This window comes from Gorilla gorilla, chromosome 8 (genome assembly GCF_029281585.2).
Source record: "Gorilla gorilla gorilla isolate KB3781 chromosome 8, NHGRI_mGorGor1-v2.1_pri, whole genome shotgun sequence".
NCBI lineage: Eukaryota > Metazoa > Chordata > Mammalia > Primates > Hominidae > Gorilla > Gorilla gorilla.
The window spans coordinates 113,274,047-113,297,547 of NC_073232.2; the positions used below are offsets into that span (position 1 = coordinate 113,274,047).

At 54.5% G+C, this 23,501-nt stretch overlaps 2 protein-coding genes across 13 annotated transcripts in view; one reads left to right on the forward strand and one right to left on the reverse strand.

Annotated features, from left to right (window-relative positions):
- Positions 1–13,476, reverse strand: part of PDZD7 (PDZ domain containing 7) — a 23,645-nt gene extending 10,169 nt beyond the window's left edge. For all 9 annotated transcript variants that reach the window (XR_008668973.2, XR_008668975.2, XR_002007571.3 and 6 more), the window contains exons 1-9: positions 13,300–13,476; positions 12,220–12,610; positions 6,135–6,275; positions 5,643–5,817; positions 4,403–4,579; positions 3,992–4,139; positions 2,812–2,872; positions 974–1,369; positions 250–447 (exon numbers count right to left, since the gene is read on the reverse strand). Coding sequence is in view for 4 of the 9 variants with exons in the window: in XM_055352756.2 (XP_055208731.2) it covers positions 250–447; positions 974–1,369; positions 2,812–2,872; positions 3,992–4,139; positions 4,403–4,579; positions 5,643–5,817; positions 6,135–6,275; positions 12,220–12,445 (1,522 nt within the window). In the remaining 5 variants the exon portion in view is untranslated. The remainder of the gene's footprint in view (positions 1–249; positions 448–973; positions 1,370–2,811; positions 2,873–3,991; positions 4,140–4,402; positions 4,580–5,642; positions 5,818–6,134; positions 6,276–12,219; positions 12,611–13,299) is intronic.
- SFXN3 (sideroflexin 3) lies at positions 13,399–23,474 on the forward strand. 4 transcript variants are annotated; one of them, XM_004049972.5, is made up of 12 exons: positions 13,399–13,762; positions 14,542–14,710; positions 16,919–17,082; positions 17,724–17,894; positions 18,228–18,326; positions 18,710–18,785; positions 18,947–19,032; positions 19,300–19,427; positions 19,606–19,655; positions 20,872–20,921; positions 21,404–21,451; positions 21,718–23,474. In XM_004049972.5, the coding sequence occupies exons 2-12, from the start codon at positions 14,702–14,704 to the stop codon at positions 21,812–21,814; spliced, it is 978 nt and encodes a 325-aa protein (XP_004050020.1). In that variant the 5' UTR covers positions 13,399–13,762; positions 14,542–14,701; the 3' UTR covers positions 21,815–23,474. The 4 variants fall into 4 exon arrangements, with proteins under 4 accessions (XP_004050020.1, XP_018890133.1, XP_055208739.1 ...); XM_019034588.4 differs by having other exon boundaries at positions 13,461–13,762; positions 17,724–17,847; positions 18,169–18,326; XM_055352764.2 differs by having other exon boundaries at positions 13,484–13,762; positions 17,724–17,898; positions 18,232–18,326.
- The last annotated feature ends 27 nt before the right edge of the window (positions 23,475–23,501 follow it).

Consider the following 23,501-nt stretch of genomic DNA (forward strand, 5'->3'; position numbering starts at 1 on the left):
AGGAAGGAAGGAAAGAAGGAAAGAAAGAAAGAAAGAAAGAAAGAAAGAAAGAAAGAAAGAAAGGAAAGAAAGAAAGAAAAAGAAATAGGTATTATTACCCCCATTTTACTCATGAGGAAACTGAGGCTCTCAGGGGTTGAGTAGGGACTCAGCTGGTAAGAGGCGGTGTGGGATCTCAACTCAGAACTGCTGAATGCCGAAGCTAGTGGACTTCACCTTGCCTTCCTGTTTGATCAGCCCACTACTTACCTTTCTCTATGTCCAGGCGAGGGTAAGTTTTGGCCAGGCTCCCGCTGTCCAGTGTCCAGGCCTCTCTGCGCCCGTCCCGCGCTAGCCTCCCCTGCCGCCCTCCCTTGAAGAAGAGGTTCATCAGCGTCTTGGAGCGCTGCAGGGCACCCTTCTCCCCAGGGGACCCCGACTTCTCCTTCTTCCGCTGCTGCTTCTCCTCTGCAGACAAGAGGGAGCAACGGGGGAGCTGGAGGGGTGGGCAGAAGGGAAGGACGAGGGGCAGGGGTGTGGGGAGGGACAGAGAGAAGGGAGAGGAGAGGGCAGACAGGATCTGCAGCTATGCCGGGGTGAGAGTGCGGTTCCTCTTCCGACTTTCTGACCCCTTTCCCCACCGCACAGCTGTGGCTATGTAAGGAATCTCCCTTGAGGCCCAGTTAGAGAAGGGCACACATGCGTGCGTGTGTTTGAGCAACTGTGTGTGTAAATAGGCCTGGGAACTCCAGGATCCAGGGGCTGGGGTTAGGGCTGGTTCGGGGAACAGGGGCTGAGACTAAGGGTGAATGTGGGGTCCAGGACTAATTTAAAGTGGAGCCCACAGCAGGGTCTGAGCAGCCTGGAGCTTGGGTTGGGCAAGGGCTTGCGTCAAGGCCTGGGGCAAAGGGAGGTTTGAGCCCGGGACAGGATGTGAGACAGGTTTTGGACCAGAGGCTGTGGAGGGAGCAGCCGCCACCCATCCCCCACGTACCCCACAAGGTCAGATAGCTCTGGGAGCGCGTGATGGGGGGCCGGGGTCGGCTGAGGGCCAGCAGCAAAGCCGTCTTGGGAGACTCAGAGAGCGCAGAGTCAAGGCGGCGGCCGGGCTGGGGGCCGTCCGAGCGGATGGCGGTGTCCCTGAGGATGACTGTGGGCCGCACGCTGCACCAGGTCTCCACCCGGCCTCCCGCATCAGGCTCCGTCTGCATGGCTGTGTCCGCCCGCCCCCAGCCTGGGCCGCGGCTGCCGGGCTCCTCCTGCCCGAGGCAGACGTCCATGCGGTCCGACGGCAGGGAGCCCGAGCTATAGGGGGCGCTGGAGGCGCACGAAGAGACGCTGGAGCTGCTCTCAGAGGCCGGGGACAGTTGCTGCAGCACCCCGTTGCTCACTGCAGGGAGTAGAGAAGCCAGGGATCAGCGGGCTTGCTTCAGAGCCCTGCCCGGCTTGCAGACCACCCTTGGGCTTAGGGGTGGAGGAGGCAAGGTCAGGCAGCAGCCAGGGTTAGAACCGCAGTGGTGAGGAACCCGCTACTCCGAAATGCTGCCACTGACCTAAGGCATGTCACTTCTCGAATCACCCACTGGGACTCCAGACCCTAGGAGAGCCTGCATTTTATCCGCAGATTCTCAGAGGGGAGCCCAGAAATAGCTCTGGACTGTGTGAAGGGTCTTGGTTCCTGTGCTTTTCTGCTTCCACTTCTGCTTCTGCTTCCGCTTCCTCCTCCTCCTCCTCCTCCTCCTGCTCCTCCTCCTCCTCCTCTTCTTCTTCTTCCTCCTCTTCTTCTTTCTTCTTCCTCCTCTTCTTCTTTCTTCTTCTTCTTTTTTTTTTTCTTTGAGACAGTCTCATTCTATGGCCCTGACTGGAGTGCAGTGATGTGATCTCCGAGGGTTCACTGCAACCTCTACTTCCTGAGTTCAAGCGATTCTTGTGCCTCAGCTTCCCGAGTAGCTGGTATTACAGGCGCCCACCACCACACTCAGCTAATTTTTGTATTTTTAGTAGAGACGGGGTTTCATCATGTTGGCCAGGCTGGTCTCGAGCACCTGACCTCAGGTGATCCACCCACCTCAGCCTCCCAAAGTTTTGGGATTATAGGCATAAGCCACCGCGCCAGGCTTTTTTTTTTTAATTTTTTTTTTTTGAAACAGTCTCTCACTGTGTCACCCAGGCTGGAGTGCAGTGGCACAATCACAGCTCCACAGCTCACCACAGCCTCAAACTCCTGGGCTCAGGCAATCTTCCCACCTCAGCCTCCCAAGTAGCACAGACCACAGGCCCTCACCACCACTCCAGTTAATTTTTAAATTATTATTATTATTATTATTATTATTATTATTTTGAGATGGAGTTTCACTCTTATTGCCCAGGCTGGAGTGCAATGGCATGATCTCTGCTCACTGCAACCTCTGCCTCCTGGGTTCAAGCAATTCTCCTGCCTCAGCCTCCCAAGTAGCTGGGATTACAGGCATGGGCCACCACGCCCGGCTACTTTGTATTTTTAGTAAAGACTGGGTTTCTCCATGTTGGTCAGGCTGGTCTCGAACTCCCAACCTCAGGTGATCCGCCCACCTCAGCCTCCCAAAGTGCTGGGATTACAGGCGTGAGCCATCGCGGCCGGCTTAAATTATTATTTGTAGAGACGAGGTCTACCTATATGGCCGAGACTGGTCTTGAACTCCTGTACTCAAGCGATCCTCCCACCTCAGCCTCCCAAAATGCTGGGATTACAGGTGTAAGCCACCAAGCCTGCCCTTTTCTTCTTCAGAGATCCAGGCCCCACCCTAAGGCCTCAGCCCTTTCCCTCCAACCTCGGAGATCTGAGCCACTTACGTCGGTCCAGCCAGCAGTACTCAGAAACCATCTCCTTGTAGGCAGGATACCGGCCGGTCTCCTGGGGAGGGGATGGTGGGCATAGGAGGGAAGGGGGAGCAGTGAGGAGGGAGAATGAGAATGGGGCGGGGGTGACAGGATGGGAGTAAACTTTCAACTTCATTTCTGTCCTCCAAATTCATCATGCTCTGGCCACACAGGCCACTTTCTTTCTGAACGTGCCAAGTTCCTTTATGCACCTGCTGTTCACTCTGCCTGGAGGCCGCCCTGACCCCAAGATACAGGGGCCTTCCTGAATTACTCCATTCCATCTCTCTGTTAATTTCCTTAGAGCATTTGTCACTATCTGCAAGCATCTAGTTTATTGGTCTGTCTCCCTCCAGTAGCAGAGAATTTATCTGTCCTGTTCACTGTTGCAGCCCCAGTACCTGGCACAGTGGCCGGCACATAGCGGGTGCTCAAAAATATTTTTGAATGAATGAGGGGCAGAGTGGGAGTGAGGAAAGATGTTTGGGATAATCTGAGAGGAAGGAAAAGGAAAAATGGGATGGGGGAGAGGTAGAAATTGGCGGGGGAAGGCGGCAGAGGAGGCACCCAATGAAGCCTTCACCCCAGGTGAATGCTTAGGGAAGCAGAAGGGTAGAGCAGGGGCCAGGGCTGGGCACCAGGGGAGAGTGAGGTGGCATCCTCCAGGAGCCGGAATGAGAAGACCTGATCCTCAGACAAGTGTGAGACCCACATGAATAATGAATCCAGCCACCTCCCGTGAAATCCAACCTCTGGCCCCAGCCCAGCCCTCCTAGCTGTATGCCCTGGGGATGCCCATCACCCAGGTCCTGTCCAAACCACAGCCACCACCCCTTCCTTCTGGGCAAGACATTTGTTCCTTTCAACCCTAGGCCTCCACCCTTCATAAGAAGGGGGCACCACTCTAGCACTGTGGGGAGCAGGACTGGAACCAAGCCCAGCCACTGACCAGCTGAGTAAGTGACCTGTTCGTGAGTTGCTGTGCCTCTCTAAACCTGTTTCTTCTTCTTCAAAACAGGGATGAGAACAATGCCTGTCTACCTTCTAGTGGCTGTGGGAACGTCATAAATTGCAGAGCATTATTAAGAACTAGGGTGGTCTGGGAAGCCCCTACTCTAGCCTCACCTCTCCCTACCCCCACAGTTCTGCCCACCTTGATGGTCAGCATGATGTGCGTTTGGCCCTTCAGCACCTCTACGGCCTGGCTGTGGCTGATGTCATCAAACCTGACACCGTTGGCTGCCAGGACCTGGTCCCCCACCTTGATGCCATTCTCCTCGGCCAGCCCACCATGGTCCACTCTGAGGCCAGACAGGCATCAGTCTGATAGGCCCCTGGCCTGCCCTCCGTCACCCCACTCCAGACCCCCTTCTCTTGGACACAAGACTGCACCAGTCAAGGTCCTTGACCCTCCTACTGGGGCCTCCCGCCCCCTCCCAGGCCCTCACTGAGACAGGTGGTTGGCCAGGCCTCACTTGCTGACCATCCCCACATCCCAGCCTAGGCCCCACTCCAGACCCCATTCTCAGTTCTACCCGAAGACACTTCCTGCCTCAGCCCTCACTTGGACACATAGATGCCCAGGCCAAACTCCTTGCCCCCACGGATGTTGAAGCCCAGGCAGAAGTCGTCGGAGGTTGTGTATAGGTGGACGATGCGCCGGACACCATCTTCTGAGCTGGTGTCGGAGGGTGTTGAACCGCACTTCTCCACTACCAGGCGCCGATTCACCACATCCACCCTGGACAACAGCAGGGGGCCCTCAGGTGGGGTCCTCCATCCACTGCCACCCACCACCCTCCCAGCAGTTCTGACAACTGCAGGGAAAGTGGGGGTTGCCTTTGGGGGACTCCCCAGGCCTGAGACCTGCAGTGGGGCATAGGTTCATTAGCTGGGAAACCAGCGTAATTGCCTCCTTTTATTGAGCAGCTGCAATGTGCCAGGACCATTCCTTTTTTTTTTTTTTTTTTTTTTTTTTTTTTTTGAGACAGGGTCTTGCTCTGTCCACCCAGGCTGGAGTGCAGTGGTGTGATCATGGCTCACTGCAGCCTCAACCTCCTGGGCTCAAGCAGTCCTTCCACCTCAGCCTCTTGAATGGCTGGGACTACAGGTACATGCCCACCATGCCCAGTTTTTTTGTTTTTGTTTTGTTTTGTTTTTTTGAGATGGAGTTTCACTCCTGCTGCCCAGGCTAGAGTGCAATGGTATGATCTCGGCTCACTGCAACTTCCGCCTCCCAGGTTCAAGTGATTCTCCTGCCTCAGCCTCTCGAGTAGCTGGGATTACAGGCATGCTCCACCACGCTCGGTTAATTTTTTATTTTTAGTAGAGATGGGGTTTCTCCATGTTGGTCAGGCTGGTCTTGAACTCCCAACCTCAGGTGATCCACCTGCCTCAGCCTCCCAAAGTGCTGGGATTACAGGCTTGAGCCACCGTGCCCAGCTTTTTTTTTTTTTTTTTTTTTTTAGAGAAGGGGTCTCACTATGTTGCCCAGGCTAGGCCCCATTTCTAATCCTTACAGCACCCCTGCAGAGAGGTGGTGTTTTGCCTCTGGGTTTCACAGCAGGAGCAGCGGCAATGTGGCAGCAGAACCACGGGGATCTGGGAGAGCAGAGCTATTGGAGGAGGGCAGGGGAAAGATGCAGCCTCTCCTTATTTTGAGGTCAGGCCTTTGGATCCCCTGCGTTTCCTGTGCCAGCGAGCAGGAGGAGCAGAAGCCTCTCCTGCCAGTGGGTTTTGGGTGTTGATAGGGTTGGGGTGGGCTGGGGCAAGGCCAGGGCTAGGATGAGGGAGTTGCTGCTCACCACGTGGTCTTCTCCTTGGAGAACTTGATGCCCGGCACACGGCCCATGCGCCGAACCATCATGTGCAGGCGGCTGCTGCTGGTCAGCACCTTTACGGCGCTACCCATGGTGGTGCTTTCCAGGCTCAGCCCATTCACCTCCGTGATCTTGTCCCCCACGCACAGGCCAGCCCGCTCTGCACCACAGGATGGGAGTGGCTGGCATGGGTCCCCAGGGTGGGGCTGAGCCTCCCCCATCAGATGGAGCTCCCTGGGGTCAAACTGAGCTTCTCAATCAGAGTGAGGATTGTCAGAGCAGGGGCTGAGTGTTCCCAGTGCCTAGGGATCTGTCCCTTAAACCATTCTGCCTTGAGGGTTGGCCCTGTCTCCCCATCAATCAGGCCCTCCAGAGCTGGGGACTCTTCCGTCTGTCCCTGACAGCAGCATCCCCTGCCATTCACTGAGATTGGAGTCACATCCTAAGCGTGGACTTCAGCCTGGGGGTTCCGCTCACCTGCACTGCTGCCTTCTTCCACTTTGCTGACGAAGATGCCCAGGCCATGCTCTGAGCCCCCGCGCACGCTGAAGCCCAGCCTCCCTGCTGGACTCTTCTCCACCCGGACTGAATGGATGATGTCACTTTCATCACTGTTGGCTGTGAGGACAGGGATTTAGGGATGCCCCGATGTTCACTGTGGGCAGAGAGGGCCCCTGGGTTCCCCAACTTGGGGACTGCAAAGGCTAGGTTGCTGGGCACAGTCACACAGGCACGTAGGGGCCTAAATGCAGTGGGGCAGGTCAGCCCATTTCTAAGGCCCCTCTGGGTGATTTTTATGTTATTTTTTAAAGAAACAGGGTCTTGCTCTGTCATCCAGGCTGGAGTGCAGTGGTGTGATCATGGCTCACTGCAGCCACAAACTCCTGGGCTCAAGTAACCCTCCTGCCTCAGCCTTCCAAGTAGCTAGGACTACAGGCACACACCACTGTGCCTGGATTAATTTTAAATTTTTTGTAGAGGCAGGGTCTCACTTTGTTGCCCAGACTGGCCTCAAATCCCTGGCCTCAAGCAATTCTCCCACCTTGGCCTTCCAAAGTGTTGGGATTACAGGTATGAGCCACATATCCTGCCCCCACTGAGTGATTTTGAGACCATGGGCCAGGAAGGTGTGAAAGAAGGTGAGATCAGCGGGACAGGACTCTATGCTAAAGACACCATTCTCTAGCCAGGTGTAGTGGTGTATGCCTGTGGTCCCAGCTACACGGAAGGCTGAGGCAGGAGCCCAGGAGGTCGAGGCTGCAGTGACCTGTGTTCACACCACTGCACTCCAGCCTGGGTGACAGAGTGAGACCCTGTCTCAAAAAAAAAAAAAAAAAAAGAAAGAAAAAGAAAAAAAAAAAAGATACTGTTCTCCTTCCTTCCTAATATGTGTGCATGTGTGTGTGTCTGTGAGTGTATCAGTGCTTTCTGAGCTTCACATGCCCATGGGCCTGGGGTAAGCCAAATTAATAAACAATTCTGATATTCCCAGGGTCAGATGGACAGACAAGAAGGTTCAGGATTCTGTTCTATGGGGGATGGTTGAGGGTGTCTGGCTTCATCAACTTGCAGCATAAATTAGTATATTAGCTCTATCTTCAAATGCTTGTAGAGCTACGCTGTGGAAGGCGTTAGATGTTTTCATCTGTGTAAACAGAACCTGCCGGCAGTACTCTTGCTCACACAATGGAATTAGACAGAGGCAGATTTTGTAAGGAAAAACTTTCTAAAACATTCAGCTGTTGGAAATAGAATGGGTTTTCTTTCTTTTTTTTTCCCCGAGACAAAGTCTTGCTCTGTCGCCGAGGCTAGAGTGCAGTGATGCAATCTCGGTTCACTGCAACCTCGGCCTCCCAGGTTTAAGTGATTCTCCTGCCTCGGCCTCCCAAGTAGCTGGGATTACAGGCGTGTGCCACCACACCCGGCTAATTCTTGTGTTTTTAGTAGAGATGGGGTTTCACCATATTGGCCAGGCTGGTCTTGAACTCCTGACCTCGTGATCCACCTGCCTTGGCCTCCCAAAGCATTGGGATTACAGGAGTGAGCCACCACCCCGGCCTTGAAATGGAAGGGATTTTATTTATTTATTTATTTATTTATTTATTTATTTATTTATCTATCTATCTGAGACAGAGTCTTGCTCTGTCGCCCAGGCTGGACTGCAGTGGTGCGATCTCGGCTCACTGCAAGCTCCACCTCCCAGGTTCACGCCATTCTCCTGCCTCAGCCTCCCGAGTAGCTGGGACTACAGGCGCCCGCCACCACGCCCGGCTAATTTTTTGTATTTTTAGTAGAGATGGGGTTTCACCGTGTTGGCCAGGATTGTTTTGATCTCCTGACCTCGTGATCCGCCCACCTCGGCCTCCCAAAGTGCTGGGATTACAGGCGTGAGCCACCACACCGGGCCAATGGAAGGGATTTTCTAAGACAGATAGTAAGCTTCCCATCTTTGGAGGCATGCAAGCTGGGACCAAGCAAATCTCTGTCTGGGATGTTATGGAATCCCTGAGGGCCCTTCCGTCTGTTAGACTCTGTGATTCTGGAAGTCAGGGTTCTAGGAACTACCTGGCTACACAGGGAAAGAAACCCCAGACCACACCACACTGCAATATGTATGTGCCCAAGGCGGCCCTCTCCATCACGCTGGGGAAAGTAGTGGGGGAAGGGGGTTCCTAAAGGTTGAACCTGTCGGGGAAGGATTTTTTTTTTTTTTTTTGAGACGGAATCTCGCTTCTTCTCCCAGGCTGAAGTGCAATGGCTCAATCTTGGCTCACTGCAACCTCCACCTCCTGGGTTCAAGCGATTCTTCTGCCTCAGCCTCCTCAGTAGCTGGGATTACTGGCATGTGTGACCATGCTGGGCTAACTTTTGTACTTTTAGTAGAGACAGGGTTTCACCATGTTGGCCAGGCTGGTCTCGAACTCCTAACCTCAAGTGATCCACCTGCCTCGGCCTCCCAAAATGCTGGGATTACAGGCGTGAGCCACCGCGCCCAGGCCAGGTAAGGTTTCTGTAAGGACTCTGATGGGTGGGATTTTGATGCGTGGGGGATAAGGGGGGGCACTGATGAGGGGGAAAGAGCCAGGGAGGCTCAGCTGTGGGCCGTTGAGGAGGCCTTCCAGTTACAGAAAAGCAAGAAGACTGGAGGGGTAAGTTGGGTCCCAGGTGAGAAGCTGAGATTTCTTCATAGGTAAGGGTTACTCTAGAGGTGTTTGACAGGGAGAAATCACACACACACACACACACACACACACACACACACACACTTCAATTTGATCTAAGAGAAGTCAGGTTACAGGGCACGGCCAGGGCAGCTCAGAAAGAAATCCCCGAGGGCAGCCTGTGGGGAGGGGTGGTGCAGGACAGATGTGGGGGGCCAGGGCTTTCCCAGCTGATTAGATTACACAGATCTCAGGACACTTTCAGCCTCAGCCAAGGAGCCTTTTGCTCCCTTGCTACCAACCCTCTCTCCTCAGGGCCTCACTGGGGCCTCCCTAGGGCCCTAGGTCAGGGAATGTGAAATCTGAGGTTTTCCAGGAGCCTAGGCCCTGCAAGGATGGAAATCTTCTCTACCTCCACTGCCCCAGCCTCTCCCCCAGGTGCTCCACTGCAGCCCCGGCACTATCCTTGCTTCCACTCTTGCCCCCTTTAGCTATTCTCTATACAGTACCCAGAGTCAGCTTTTACATTAGATCATGTCTTTTCCCTGATTAAAAACTTCAACACCTGTTCCTGCTTCTAGAACTCCAGTCTCCTCACCATGCCCTATAAGGCCCTGCCTGGGCTTTCCTCTGCCCACCCCTCCGCCCTCCCCTCCACCCTCCCCTCCCTCACTGAGCTCTGGCCACACTGATCTTCCTGTTCCTCGTGGAGGCCAAGCCCTTCCAGTGTCCCCTCTGCCTGCAGTGCTCCTGCCCAGGCCTTTAGAAGGTCAGCTCCTCTTCCTCGTTCCCCTCCTGGCTCAGACACCACTTTCTTGGAGAAGGCTTCCTGGAGTGTCCTCCCTTCCTCCCAGTGAGTCCCTCTTGTAGGGCTTCTCAAAGCGCAATGCTGGGTCAGCAGCATCAGTGTCATCTGAGAACTTGCTAAAAACGGGAATTCCTTCGCTTTACCACAGACCCACTGGACCAGAAGCTCTGGGACTGAGCCCTACAATCTATCCCTGAATGAGCCTTCCCGGCAATTCTGGGGCATCTGAGGTTTGAGAAGCACCATTCTATCATATCATCAGATGATCACCTTCTGACTCTTCCCATCCTTTGTCGTCGTTCGCTTATTTGTGTTATTTATCTGTCTCTTTTCACTAGACCGTAAGTTCAATCATGGTAGGGACTTCGTAATTCTCTTCTAGTATATCTCCAATATGTTGGACAGCGCTTGGTATTTGATAAGTTTTTTTTTGAATAAGTGAAAGAATAAATGGATGGATGGATGGTCAAACTAGGAGAGTGAGGAGAAATGCATTAAGGGTAATGCTTTCCCGGATTAAAGGTAATGCATTTTCTCTGGGACCAGTTGAATTTAAGGAGCTGGTGGGATCTCATGGGGCTGATGTAGGTGGCAATGTCCCTCTTCCCACCATTTATTCCTTATCAGTTACTTTACTCCCCGGGAGTGATCTAAATAATAACATGGGGCAGGGTTCCAGGCTGCGGTGACTTGGGAGATATCTGTGCTCAGGCAGAGGGGAGAATTCTGAGCTCAGAGGGTCCCAGCCCAGTCAGAGGAGAAGCCAAGTGGTCAGAGCAACTCCTCAGTCCCTCACTGCTAGGAGATGCTGCTTCCTTGGCTGCACAGTGGCGCTAGCATGAGGCAGAGGGAGAAAGCAATCATGAAACCCCTGGAAGAGGATCTTTAGAGGGACAGTATAGGCCAGGCACGGTGGCTCATGCCTATAATCCCAGCACTTTGGGAGGCTGAGGCCGGAAGATCACTTGAGTCTAGGAGTTCAAGACCAGCCTGGGCAACATGGTGAAACTCTGTCTCTACAAAAAATAAAATAAAATAAAATTAGCTGGGCTTGGTGTTGCATGCCTATAGTTCTGGCTACTCAGGAGGCTGAGGCTGGAGGATCACTTGAGCCCAGATGTTTGAGGCTGCAGTGAGCTATGATCACACCACTGCACTTCAGCTTGGGTGGGTGACAGAGTAAGACCCTTTTCCTGTTAAAAAAAAAGACGTTATAAACAGCGCTTGCATCATACATGGGCAAAGGGAAGGGGAGAGAGAGAGAAAGAGAGAGAAACAGAAAGGGTGTATCAGAGGGAGTATAGCATAGTTCTTTTAATAGAATGGGACTAATAAAGACAGTTATGCGGTGCCTGCTTCCCTTTTCCCCAATGTCTCCTAACTCCTCTGGGGACTTCTGCTCCCTCACCAGAATGACCGTGGTGACCCTCAGCAGTGCCCTGTGCTCACCAGAGGGTGAAGCATAGACTGGTGTATGATAGGGGTGAGCGTGCCAGGGCACTGGTGGAGGAAAGCCTGCTCCCTGAGCAACATGCCCCCGCCGCTCCAGTGGCCTAGGGAGGGGAACAGAGATACCCTGCTGGGTCAGAGGGGGAGGAGCAGGGCCTGAACAGTCCAGTCTGGGATCCAGCCAGGGGAGCTCTGCTGGCTAAGAAAGAGGAGAGGAGCTGGAGATATTTATCTGGTCCTGCCCACAGAAAGCTCAGACTCAGGGGGCCTGGCTCCGCACCTGGCATTCTAGGTCCTGTCTTGCTCACCAGCTGTTAGTCACCTCACATCTGTCACTACAGCCAGGCTGGCTCCTAAGTGCCCACCTACCATGCTCCATGCTTTTCACTTCCAGCCTTTGTTGGTGACAGCTCACCCCTGCCACCAGCTGTTCTTATTGCTCTGTCCTGCTACACTGTAGATTTCTGGAAGGTGAAGAGGGAGCCTGATTTCTCTCTAGGTCCCTTGTAACACCTCCCCAGGGCTGGTATAGAATTGGTGCTCCATGAAGCGGCATTAAGCAACTACATAAGCTTAGGTCTCCCCTTCCCTGATGGAGCTCCCTCTCCACCCTCAACCCTCCTCTTCTGAACATTTGCTGTGCTGCGTTCATTCCCCTCCTTCAGCATGGAAGCCCTGAATTCTGTCTACCCGCTTGGGCACTGACTCCTCGCAGCACAGCACAGAGCTTGTCACACAACGGACTGGTTGATGGAGGATGTCCTTCTTTATCCTGCCCCATCCCCCAGAAGTACACACAATGGATCTGGAGAAGGGCAGAGCCCATGGGAGAGAGGCCAGTTCAATCCCCTGCCTTGCCCACCAGGGGCTAGCATACCACACGCATGCCTGTCCCTGCTGCCATGGCCTTCTCTCCCTCCTGTGACCCTTCTACGACCCTGGACCCCTGCAGGATTGGCCTGGAGGAGAGGCCAAGGGCAGGTGAGGAAGAGTGTATGGGTTCCCAGGCAGCCTGCCACCTCCCTGTGACTCCCATCTCTTGAATTCCCCCAATCATACTGGCTCTGCCTCCTCCTGCTGAGTTCCCACTGTCCCCTACCCCCACCCTCCCCAACCCAGGCCAGTGGCTGGGTCCCACCCCTACCTTCGATGGGGGAGTTGATGAGGATGACGCGTCCCATGGGCGATGAGGCTCGGATTCCGCGGGGGGGCCCGTTCAGCAGCCGTTGCTGCTTCCTTAGCAGGTATCGCGTTGCGGTGGAGCCTGAGTCACTGCCTAGGTGGCCTCGGGAGGAGAGGGAGCTCAGAGATCCGGAGCTCAGGTCTCCTAGGCCCAGTGGGTCGAAGCCCACTGCGAAACCCTGCGCCATGGAGGCTGGGCTAGGGCGGCACCCTACAGGTCCAGAAGGAATCTGCTAGCTCTGGAGAGGCCAGCCCTGCGTGCTTCGAGCTCCATGAGCCTCTGTGCGGGGCTGGGGTCTCAGTAACGTGAAGGCCCTCGCTTGCGATGCCTCTCAGAAGTGTGAGCTCCAGGCCTGGGCAGGGAGAGCAGGGATGAGGGAGGGGTGTAAATGTTTCCCCTGCTGCCCCCTAAAGCTTCCACCCCTCCCCCTGGTTTAAGCATCCTGCCCTCCCATGCCTTAGGCCCCCCTCCTGTCTCACCCTAGGCCAGAGAACTGCCCCGTCCAGGCACCATCTTGGACTCTCGCTGACTTTATACAAGGCAGGTGGGAACCTTTCACCCCTCATTCCTGCTCGGGGCTGAGTCATCTACTCCCGTCCCCAGTCCTCAGTAGAGGTTGAGAGTGGAGTTGGGATTACTGCGGGCCCTGGGGCTTAGAGAGGTGTGAGACAAAAGAGAGGTCAGGACAGCTCATGGCATCACCTCTCTCATGCATATGCGGGCATGGGGGTGGCCCGGGGTAGGCCGGGGGCTGCGTGGGGCGGGCTGGGCCTCGAGGATAGGGCTTCAGGACCTTAGACAGCTGAGGCCCAGGAAGACCCCCAGACACCCGCGGGCTCCAGGCTGCGGCTCCGGGTCTAAAGAGGCTGCATGAACCTCTCCCAAGCTTTCGGGGAGGATCTGCTGGAGAGGGGTCCCACGACATCCCGCGCAAAACCCAGGGCCAGTTCCCTCAGAGAAGCTCTGGGACCTAGAATGAAGCACCCCAACATGAACTCGGCCCTCCAGGCCCCCCACCCCTTTGTGCCTGGTCCGCCTCACCTGGTCGCTGGTGTGGCGCCGCCAGCCTTGTCAAACCACCCGCAGGCGAGAGCTACTGCTGCAGCCGGCAAACCCCACCCACGCTGCGCGGAGGCTGCTGGAATTGGGCTGGCCTGCACCGCCCCGGGCTCCCATTGGCTGGTAGGGCCGCCAGTCATTCTATTCCGGCACCTCCCTTGGGCGCCCGGGACAGCCGAGCGTTACCTGGTCCCAGGCAGCGGAGTTCTTTACCCACCCCAGTTCTGGTTCTGACGCCCTAGCTCATTCCGCAAATTTAGGGTTTGGGTCTCGGCTTGTTCCCCTCCCGCTTGAACCACCTCTTCTCTGAGCCGAGCCAGCTACCGGGGCTCCTGGAATTGCCACCCCTCCGTGGGCACCCTTGAGGCCTCCGTGGGGGGACGTCACGGGGCAGAGCGGGACGTGAGCCTGAGTTTGCTGCAGGCGTGCTCTGTGTGGTGGCTGGGTGAGTTGTGAGTATGTGCGTGGCGGAGGGGGTGCCTTCTTCACTTGCATCCTCCTCCTCTGTCAGAAGGTGTCTCTGGCTACCCAGTTCTGGAATGGTCGCAGGGTGGGGCAGCTGGTCCCAGGAAGGGAAGAATCCTAAGAATCCTTCTGATGCACTTGCTCGGATGCAGACCGCGAGGTTCCTGGGGTCGTCTGCCCCTCCACATCTCAGGGGTGGGGCTACGGTCTGGGGTGCAGGGCTAGGGGTTGGGAGCGTAAGGAGACCAGGGACACAATGGAGCTAGGGGTTACAGAGGGGGAGCAGGGAGAGGGCTGGGGACATAGAAGGGGCACAGGCACGACAGGAACGGGGCTGTGAAGTGATGCGAATGCCGCGCTGCTACAAGAGGAGCTTGTGGATACTGGGGTAGGAGCCCAGGGGGACAAGCAAGCCAAAGGCCATTGCCAAGGCAGCCATCAAGTAAACAAGCCAGGCGGTAACCCGAGTCCCTCCCGGCGCGACAGCAGAGGACCGCCCCTCCACACCGCCCACCTGCGCCCGGGGCTTTCTCTCTGGGCACCTAGACCGCTTGCTGCAGGGCTGGGGGTCTGCTGAGGCCCGCCAGGGGACAGTAAACAAAGGGAGCAGCGCCCGCGGCTCCAGCCCCTCCTCCCTTTGGCTGGGGAGGGGGCCAGAACTGATCCCCGAGGTGGGATTGGCTCTGGGAAGCAGCTTAGGGCCTGGTCCAGGTGGCCCAGGCTGGGGGTATCGCCTCGAATGACACCCACCGCCCCCAGGTTCTGCCAATCCCCGTGCCCACTGGGTGGGCGCGGCCGGGAAGCTCCTGCCCCTCCCTGCTGGTCGGCGTCACGCGTGACGTCCCGCGTGATGGCTGGGAGGGCCCGGCGGCGACAGCGGAGGCAGAGAGGAAGGCGGTTCTGAGAGCTTCAGAGAGCTATGGAAAGCGTAAGTGCTAGCTCTCCCTGGCGGGCGGGGTTCTGGAATGGGGGTCAGAGAAGGAAGCCTGCCTTGAAACTGTCCGTCCTGGTGCAGTCAGTGTCTTCGGCTCTATGGAGGTCCAAGTCCACAGGGCACAAGGGAGGTTGGGGGGAGGAATGTCAGGGTGGGGCTGTGTGTAGTCACACATTCAAGTGTCTGCAGATGGGCACAGTGTGCACCTGTAAAGGTGTTTGAAGGCCGGTGTATACAGGACACCTCCACTCTGTCTGTATGTCTGGGCAGGGTGTGCATGATAGTGTCTTTGTGTGTGGGTATGTGAGTGTGAGGGGAGGGCGTCTCTGCCTCTGCGGGAGGAAGTGTGGCTGGAGAGGATTAGTCATTCTGTAGGATTCTGCCCAACTCAGCCAGATGGCTGCACCAGGCTTTCCTCTCTGTGCTGGGTGGAGGGAGCAGCCACTGAATCCTGCTCTTATCCAGAGGCAAGTGGCCCAGAGAGAGGTGGATGAGTGTCTGTGCCAGCCCTGCCTGGCCAGGGACCAGGGAGAGCCTGGGGTCATTCAGTGTGAGTTGGAGAAAAATGGGTCTGTAGAGAGGACTTGTGCGTGCCCACATGCACACACATGGCTGACATCAGAGTCCCCTGATTGAGATCTGGAACACATAAGCCCTGGATGGCCAGTAAGGCCTTGCTGTCCTCCAATCAGGGACTGGAGTGTGGGATGTCTTGTGCCATTTTCCAAAACAGCCTTGGGGGGTTTGTATCCAGGTCTCAGGGCAGCTGGGGCCCAAAGCTCACCTGAGCATGGGTGTGTAATATATATATTATATATTCTTGTGCATCTGTAGCACACGTGGCTGGGATGTTTGTTGCTGCTTATGTGTCAACCACATACATGTAAATCCTCACTCATGAAAATCTGTACCAGGATAGAGCACAAGGAGATCTGTTTTCCTGTTTCTGGTCTTCCCCTCCCCCTCCTCCATTGGCTGCAGGTCCCTGGGCTGGGACATTGCCCAGGAAACAGCTCCTCCCCACACCCTTGCTTACCTATCTAGCTGAAGGGGTGGCCTGCCCCTCCACACCTGTGGGTATTTCTAATCGGGTGGGACGAGAGACTGAGAAAAGAAATAAGACACAGAGACAAAGTATAGAGAAACAACAGTGGGCCCAGGGGACCGGCGCTCAGCATACCAAAGATCTGCACCGGCACCGGTCTCTGAGTTTCCTCAGTTTTTATTGATTATTATTTTCATTATTTCAGCAAAAAGGAATGTAGTAGGAGAGCAGGGTGATAATAAGGAGAAGGTCAGCAAAAAACATGTGAGCAAAAGAATCTATGTCGTAATTAGGTTCAAGGGAAGGTACTATGCCTAGATGTGCATGTAAGCCAGATTTGTTTCTCTCCACCCAAACATCTCAGCGGAGTAAAGAATAACAAGGCAGCATTACTGCAAACATATCTCGCCTCCCACCATAGGGCGGTTTTTCTCCTATCTCAGAATTGAACAAATGTACAATCGCGTTTTATACCGAGACATTCAGTTCCCAGGGGCAAGCAGGAGACAGTGGCCTTCCTCTATCTCAACTGCAAGAGGCTTTCCTCTTTTACTAATCCACCTCAGCACAGACCCTTTATGGGTGTCAGGCTGGGGGATGGTCAGGTCTTTCTCATCCCACGAGGCCATATTTCAGACTATGCATGGGGAGAAACCTTGGACAATACCCCGCTTTCAAGGGCAGAGGTCCCTGCGGCTTTCCGCAGTGCATTGTGCCCCTGGTTTATTGAGACTAGAGAATGGCGATGACTTTTACCAAGTATACTGCTTGTAAACATTTTGTTAACAAGGCACGTCCTGCACAGCCCTAGATCCCTTAAACCTTGATTTCATACAACACATGTTTTTGTGAGCTCCAGATTGGGTCAATGTGCCGGGGCAAAGTGGCTGGGGCAAAGCTACAAATTAACAACATCTCAGCAAAGCAATTGTTTAAAGTACAGGTCTTTTTCAAAATGGAGTCTCTTATGTCTTTCCTTTCTACATAGACACAGTAACAGTCTGATCTCTCTTTCTTTTCCCTACATCTAGTCACCTTGAGCTCTTGAAGGGACTGATGATAAGCTCAGGGGTCAGGGCAGGGGCACCAAAGATTTCCCCTAGCTGGAGCCCTTGGACCCTTGGACTCCCGCTCTGACCCTTGTCTCTGTCCTGCAGAAAATGGGTGAATTGCCTTTAGACATCAACATCCAGGAACCTCGCTGGGACCAAAGTACTTTCCTGGGCAGAGCCAGGCACTTTTTCACTGTTACTGATCCTCGAAATCTGCTGCTGTCTGGGGCACAGCTGGAAGCTTCTCGGAACATCGTGCAGAACTACAGGTGACCACCCCCCAATCTGACCCTGTGTGCCAGGATCTCATTTTCTGCAATTAATATAATATGTTTTGTACCTGCCTCCTCAAGCTTGACAGTGACCCTGTCCCTCAATCCCCTCACTCTCTAGCCCCCTCTGTTGGCATCACAGAGCTTTAACCCAAAGGATTTTAGGGCATTTGGGTTGAGAAGATGGCATTGATATTTATGGGAGGGGCTGCTCTATGCATCACAAACCTCTACAGGGACCTATCCCATTGCGGGGTCACCCTCTGCAAGGATAGAGGTGCTCAAAGTGGAGTCCCAGGAAGATAGGAGGGAAATCCCCTTATCTTTGGGAGGAAAAACTCTTGCAATGCTTGCAGCCATTTTTGACCCACTGGAAACCACCATCATCCCTGACCCAGCATTTTGGCAGAAACAGAAGGGTACCCCTCTTTGTGTGGCTATAAGGGAAATAGAAATAGGAGCCTCCACTTCTGGGAAACTTTGGCCCTCTCCCAAAGACAAGGAGCTTCCTTATGCTGAGACTGGGGGCTGAAGTTCCTGGTTCTCTGTCCAGAGTTACCCTGAGCTGGGCAGGTGGGGCCTGTGAGGGCAGATCTGCCCCCTGGCATAGCCTGTCTGCTCCTTGCCAACTTCTGCAGGGCCGGCGTGGTGACCCCAGGGATCACCGAGGACGAGCTGTGGAGGGCCAAGTATGTGTATGACTCCGCCTTCCATCCGGACACAGGGGAGAAGGTGGTCCTGATTGGCCGCATGTCAGCCCAGGTGCCCATGAACATGACCATCACTGGCTGCATGCTCACATTCTACAGGCAGGTCTTGTCCCACGTCCCCTTCTTCAGTGCCCTAAGCTAGAGCATAGCTTGACTAGGTGCTTCTTGTCTGGGCCAACTGGGTGAGTGAAAGATTGTGTTAGAATCGCTTTCATTCCTCAGAATTCAGCCTCAGGAGGTCTCTCACCCCAGAGACAGTAGATGTGTTTGTATAAATGGGGGTGGGGGTACATAGGGGTTACCAGAGCAGGTTCTAGGACCATTAACTGGGTCCCTTCTTAGGCTTGGGGAATAACCTTTGGTTTCATTACAGGGGTCTAAAGATGAGGGCCACTGTAGACGGGGCAGAAGTGAGTGTCTTTGTTCCCTCAGGAAGACCCCAACCGTGGTGTTCTGGCAGTGGGTGAATCAGTCCTTCAATGCCATTGTTAACTACTCCAACCGCAGTGGTGACACTCCCATCACTGTGAGGTGAGAGCCAGCCCCCAGCAGCAGCTGCACTGTCCCATCTGACCCTCTCCTCCCAGCCTGCAGTGCCCTCTCCTTTCTCTCCGGTTCCCTGTGGTCCATGCAGCCAGTGCTCAGCACCCTCTCCTCAGCCTGCCCACCCCGACTTACCCTGCCTAACTGAAGGCATGAGGTCCTCTTATGTATGCTGTGGGGGACCCAGCCCTCTTCACAGGGTGTGACTGGGGCTTCCAGACAAGTTTATGCCGGAGATGGAGGGAGGGCTTCTTCTGCAAGGAGCTTCCCCTTTTATGCCTCATGTATTGAGGACTTGGCATATCCCTAAAGGAAAGGGCCACCTGCTGGACTTGTCACCTCTCCCCATGACCTGGCTTTTCCACCCACAGGCAGCTGGGGACAGCCTATGTGAGTGCCACCACTGGAGCTGTGGCCACGGCCCTGGGACTCAAATCCCTCACCAAGGTAAAGGCCCCTCATTCCCCTGACCCCCCCATTCATCCTCTATCTGCCTCCTTCTTCCTCATCACACCTCCAATTCTGACCTATATGCCCCCTATATCTCCCCAGAGTCCCTCACCACCCCATGGCCCTTAGGGCCACTGAACAACACCCTTCCTCCCCAGCACCTGCCCCCCTTGGTCGGCAGATTTGTGCCCTTTGCAGCAGTGGCAGCTGCCAACTGCATCAACATCCCCCTGATGAGGCAGAGGTGAGTGACCCCGGCTCCTGGCATGTGCATGCCCGGAATGTAGCACACTGTCCAGCCACGCAGACCACCTCAGAATGGGGACATCACTCTCCCTCCCCAGACATGAGCTGCTGGGCCCTGGCTCAGTCTGACCCTGGGATCCTCAGGTGGGAGAACCAGCCTTTGAGCCTGGGGTGTGTGAGGGGACCCTGAGGAGCCGCTGCTCATCTGGGCATTGCAGGCAGGATCCGGGGCCTGCGATCTGACCCCAACCCTCCTCCCTTGCAGAGAGCTGCAGGTGGGCATCCCGGTGGCTGACGAGGCAGGTCAGAGGCTTGGCTACTCGGTGACTGCAGCCAAGCAGGGAATCTTCCAGGTGGTGATTTCAAGAATCTGCATGGCGATTCCTGCCATGGGTAAGGCGGGAGTGGCTGGGTGGGGCACAGGAGACTCTGAGAGAAGCAGGTGCAGTTCTCAGGGACTTTGGAGGACTCTGGGGAGAGAGGGAGGAGCTTTGAGGGGGGTCACCCTTCACAGTTCCTGACTTTAACTCCACTACTAATGTTCTCCTTCTTGGCCCTGCTCTCCCCACAGCCATCCCCCCACTGATCATGGACACTCTGGAGAAGAAAGACTTCCTGAAGGTAGGCGACTGTACCTCTCTTGTCCTGGAACGGGCGATGGCTGGGAGAAGAAGTGACCAGGCCCCAACTCTCTCTCCAGCCTCGCCTGATTCTCTAAGGCTTGCCAGCCCTTCTCCTGACCCCTGCACTGCCTCCTCCACCTTCGTTCATTCAGCAAGAATGAACTGGGCTGGGGTGAAGGAACCCTGAAGGGGCAGGAGGAGAGGACAAGGGAAGGAAACCAACTTCATCAGTGTTACTCCAGTGGCTTCTGACACACACAGAAGGGGACTGTCATAGTCATGCTTGATCTCATGTTCATTCTTTTACCCCCTAGTGCCTCCATACTGAGAGGTACACACGGGTGAACACGCACACACAGACATGAACAGGACACGAAAGCAAAGCACAGGAACAAGCTCTGGCTCATTCACAGAATCATTTATTCACAAATGTATTGAGTGCCATGCACCAGGCATGTTTTAGGGCTGAGGAGATGGCACTGAACACGATGGTTATGGCCCCTGTCCTCATGAAGTTTATAGTCTGATGCAGAAACCAGTAAACAAGGAGGCACCCAATAAATACATTCTTAGAAAGTGTAATATGTGCTTTGTAGGAAATCAATAGGGGTAGTGTAATTGAGATTCATGGGGGAGAGCTGTTTAGATAGGATGGTCAGAGAAGGGGTCTTTAATGCCACAAAGGATGAGGAGAGAGCCAAATAACGCAGAGAAGAGTGTTTGGGGTACAGAAAACAGTCAGTGCAAGGGCACTGCAGTAGGAGGGGCTTGCACATTTGAGGAACAGGTTGGTGGTCCCTGTGGCCAGAGCAAATTGAGAAGAGTGCCGAGGAAGAGATGTGCTTGGAAAGGGTCAGATTCATGCCACTGGGATGGGAAGAGGTAAGTGGAGGTTCACAGGAGGTTTCCTGAAGAAATCAGCTCCTGGAGGAAGTAAGGGAAGAAAAAAAAGGGCCAGGGAGTGCCATGGCAACCAATTCTGAGAGGTGAGAGGTCATGGGATGCCAGGGAGGGTGATCAGCAGACAGGCCTGGCTGGAGTGGAAGGGTGCGATCTGGAGGTCCCAGCCCTGTCATTGCCTTGGGAGAAAGAAAAGGGCCACAGGTCTAAGGGCTCCAAGGCAAGGCTGATGGGATAGAGCTATGGTGGGTGAAATGGGGTGACAGTGAGGCAGGGGACACAAGCCGTTCCATTGTCTTTCTGTCTCTCCACAGCGCCGCCCCTGGCTGGGGGCACCCCTGCAGGTGGGACTGGTGGGCTTCTGGTAAGTGTGCAAGGAGTTAGCTGGGGTGTGTGGGAGTGCCTTGTCCATGGTGGATGTGGGTGGGTAGGGATTGTCTTTAAGATGTTTATAGACATCATCCATTCATACATTCAGTGGGTGTGTGTTTGGAACACCTATAGGGTCTACTTTGTGTGTTAGGGGGTGGTCCCTGTCCTCGAAGGTCAAGAGCTTAGTGAGGGGGTTCCAGTCTTCATCTATAAGAGGAAACCATGGAAATGTACCTTTTGGTGCCATCCAGGAGATTCAAGCCCATTTAATTCCTGATTCTGCCACTTACTGGTTGTGGGGCTCTCTTTCCTCAGAACCTGATGTCCAGGTTGGGTTTACTATTCCTAAAAGGTCCTTTCAGCTTTTATCAATCTCCACCCCTAGGGCCTATCTCCAAGGATGGGGTGGGGTGCAGGGAGGGAACACCCTAAGGCCAAAGCTTTACAAACCTTTCCAACACTTGTCTCCCCCAGCCTGGTATTTGCAACCCCCCTGTGCTGTGCCCTATTCCCCCAGAAGAGGTAAGTGCTGTCCCTGGGCTGGGTGGGGGACTCTGGATTGGACTCTGCATCTCTGGACCAGCTGACCTAGGGTCTTCCAGGGTGTTCAGGAGGAGGCCTGGCAGGCACTCCACTGATTCTGGGAGTGGGGGAATGACAGTGAGCCAGTCCTTCTGGCAGTAGAAGGAGAGGATTCTTCAGCCTGGGAGGAGGTGGGATGGCAATCCCTGGGCCTGAGTGGGGTTGGATTCAGGGGACGTTAACTGGCCTGTGCTGTTCTATTGCAGCTCCATACACATGAGCAAGCTGGAACCAGAGCTGAGAGCTCAGATCCATGAGCAAAACCCCAGCGTTGAAGTGGTCTACTACAACAAGGGGCTTTGAGGAGGGTCAGCCTCTGTCCCCTCCCTCACTTCCTTGGGCTGCTGCTTTAGTGGAGTCATGTCACCCCTACCACTTGGCTATCTGCCTAGCACTGGGCAGGGGCCTTGGTGGGCAGATGGCAATTGAGGGTAGCAACCTATTAGGGTGGGGGAGGTACCTCCATAAGGTTTTTCCTCCCTTCTCTGGTTTCAAAGATCAGAGCACATAACCCCTCCTGTGCTTGAGTGTCCATGCATATACATACATGATACACATGTGTATGTGTACATTGGGTCCTGAAAGCTAGAAGCAGGCATGCTAGCCTAGTATGTTCTCACATCTGGCTTCCCTTCTCAGCCTCATGTCCACCTGCGTGCCAGCTAGGCTACAGGTGGGACTTCCTTCTCTAAACTGTTACACCAGCCAAGTTATTTTTGATGGCACCTCATCCCTTCTAGACATAGGAGGAGCCCCAGGATCTCAGGACAGAGACTTATAGACACTAGTAGGACAAAGCAGGCTGAATCCTTCAGGTTTCTGATACCTAGCTCCCCAAGCTGACTGGGCTGGCAGAGGAGAACATGCTGGGACAAGGGAGGCAGGGGACTTATGCATCCCTCAGTGCCATCCCTTGTATCCTGGAATAGCTCCATTTCCCCTCCTCCTCTCTACCAGACAAAGGAGTGCCTGTGTCCTGTACTGCCCTCGCTATCTCCCCCACCACCCTACTCGACAGCGTGGGCATCTTCAGGCACAGCCTTGGGAGTTCCTGGTGTGCTCTGACATCATGACCTCAAATCTAAATCCTCCAATCCCAACTCCCTTTCCCAAACAAAAAGCCACAGAGGCAGAGCAAGCATTCCCCTTTAAGAGCTTCCACTGCACCCCCTCCCAAGGGACACAGCTGTAGGAATGGTGCTTAAACTCCACAGGTATCAGACAGGGTGTAACTAGGACATCCTCAAGGGCAGCTAGGCCCCGAATGTACAATGTTAAGACAGGGAATTTTGTGTTCCATTGACTTTTTTTTTTTTTTTTTTTTTGATGGAGTTTCACTATTTTGCCCAGGCTGGAGTGCAATGGTGCGATCTTGGCTCACTGCAACCTCTGCCTCCTGGGTTCAAGTGATTCTCTTGCCTGAGTCTCCCGAGTAGTGGAAATTACAGGTGTGTGCTACCACATCTTGCTAGTTTTGTATTTTTAGCAGATATGGGGTTTCACCATGTTGGCCAGGCTAGTCTCGAACTCCTGACCTCAGGTGATCCACCTGCCTTGGCCTCCCAAAGCGCTGGGATTACAGGCATGAGCCACCGCGCCCAGCCTGTTCCACTGACATTTCTTAGACATTCAGCAAAACCCCCACCTTAACCTCTTTTCTTTCTTGAGGGTTGGTCCTGTCCCCACCTCCACCCTCCCACCCCCTGGAAGAGGAAGGGCCCGGGCATCAGTGGCTAGTCCAGATAAAATATGGGCTTGGGGATGGAATGGGTGGTAGTAAGTTCACAGAGTGTAGTTAGATCCCAACTCCCATGACCTCTGGCTTCAGTGGTGGGTGGGGCAGGGCAGATGAAAGGGCTTCAGTGGGAACCTCTGAGAGCATTTTCCTGTTCCCCCTATCAACCGCCCCCAGTGATAACATCTGTGAAGCCAGCCATTACTCAATAAACTGCAAACTTGTCTACTTCTTGGTCTTCACTTGATTCCACGT

What these genes read in the sequence shown, in the direction of transcription:
- SFXN3 (XM_019034588.4), top strand. An exon ending in GACACTCCCATCACTGTGAG is followed by an intron (nt 18,327 to 18,709) that starts GTGAGAGCCAGC and finishes TTCCACCCACAG; the next exon opens with GCAGCTGGGGACAGCCTATG. An exon ending in GTGGGACTGGTGGGCTTCTG is followed by an intron (nt 20,922 to 21,403) that starts GTAAGTGTGCAA and finishes TGTCTCCCCCAG; the next exon opens with CCTGGTATTTGCAACCCCCC.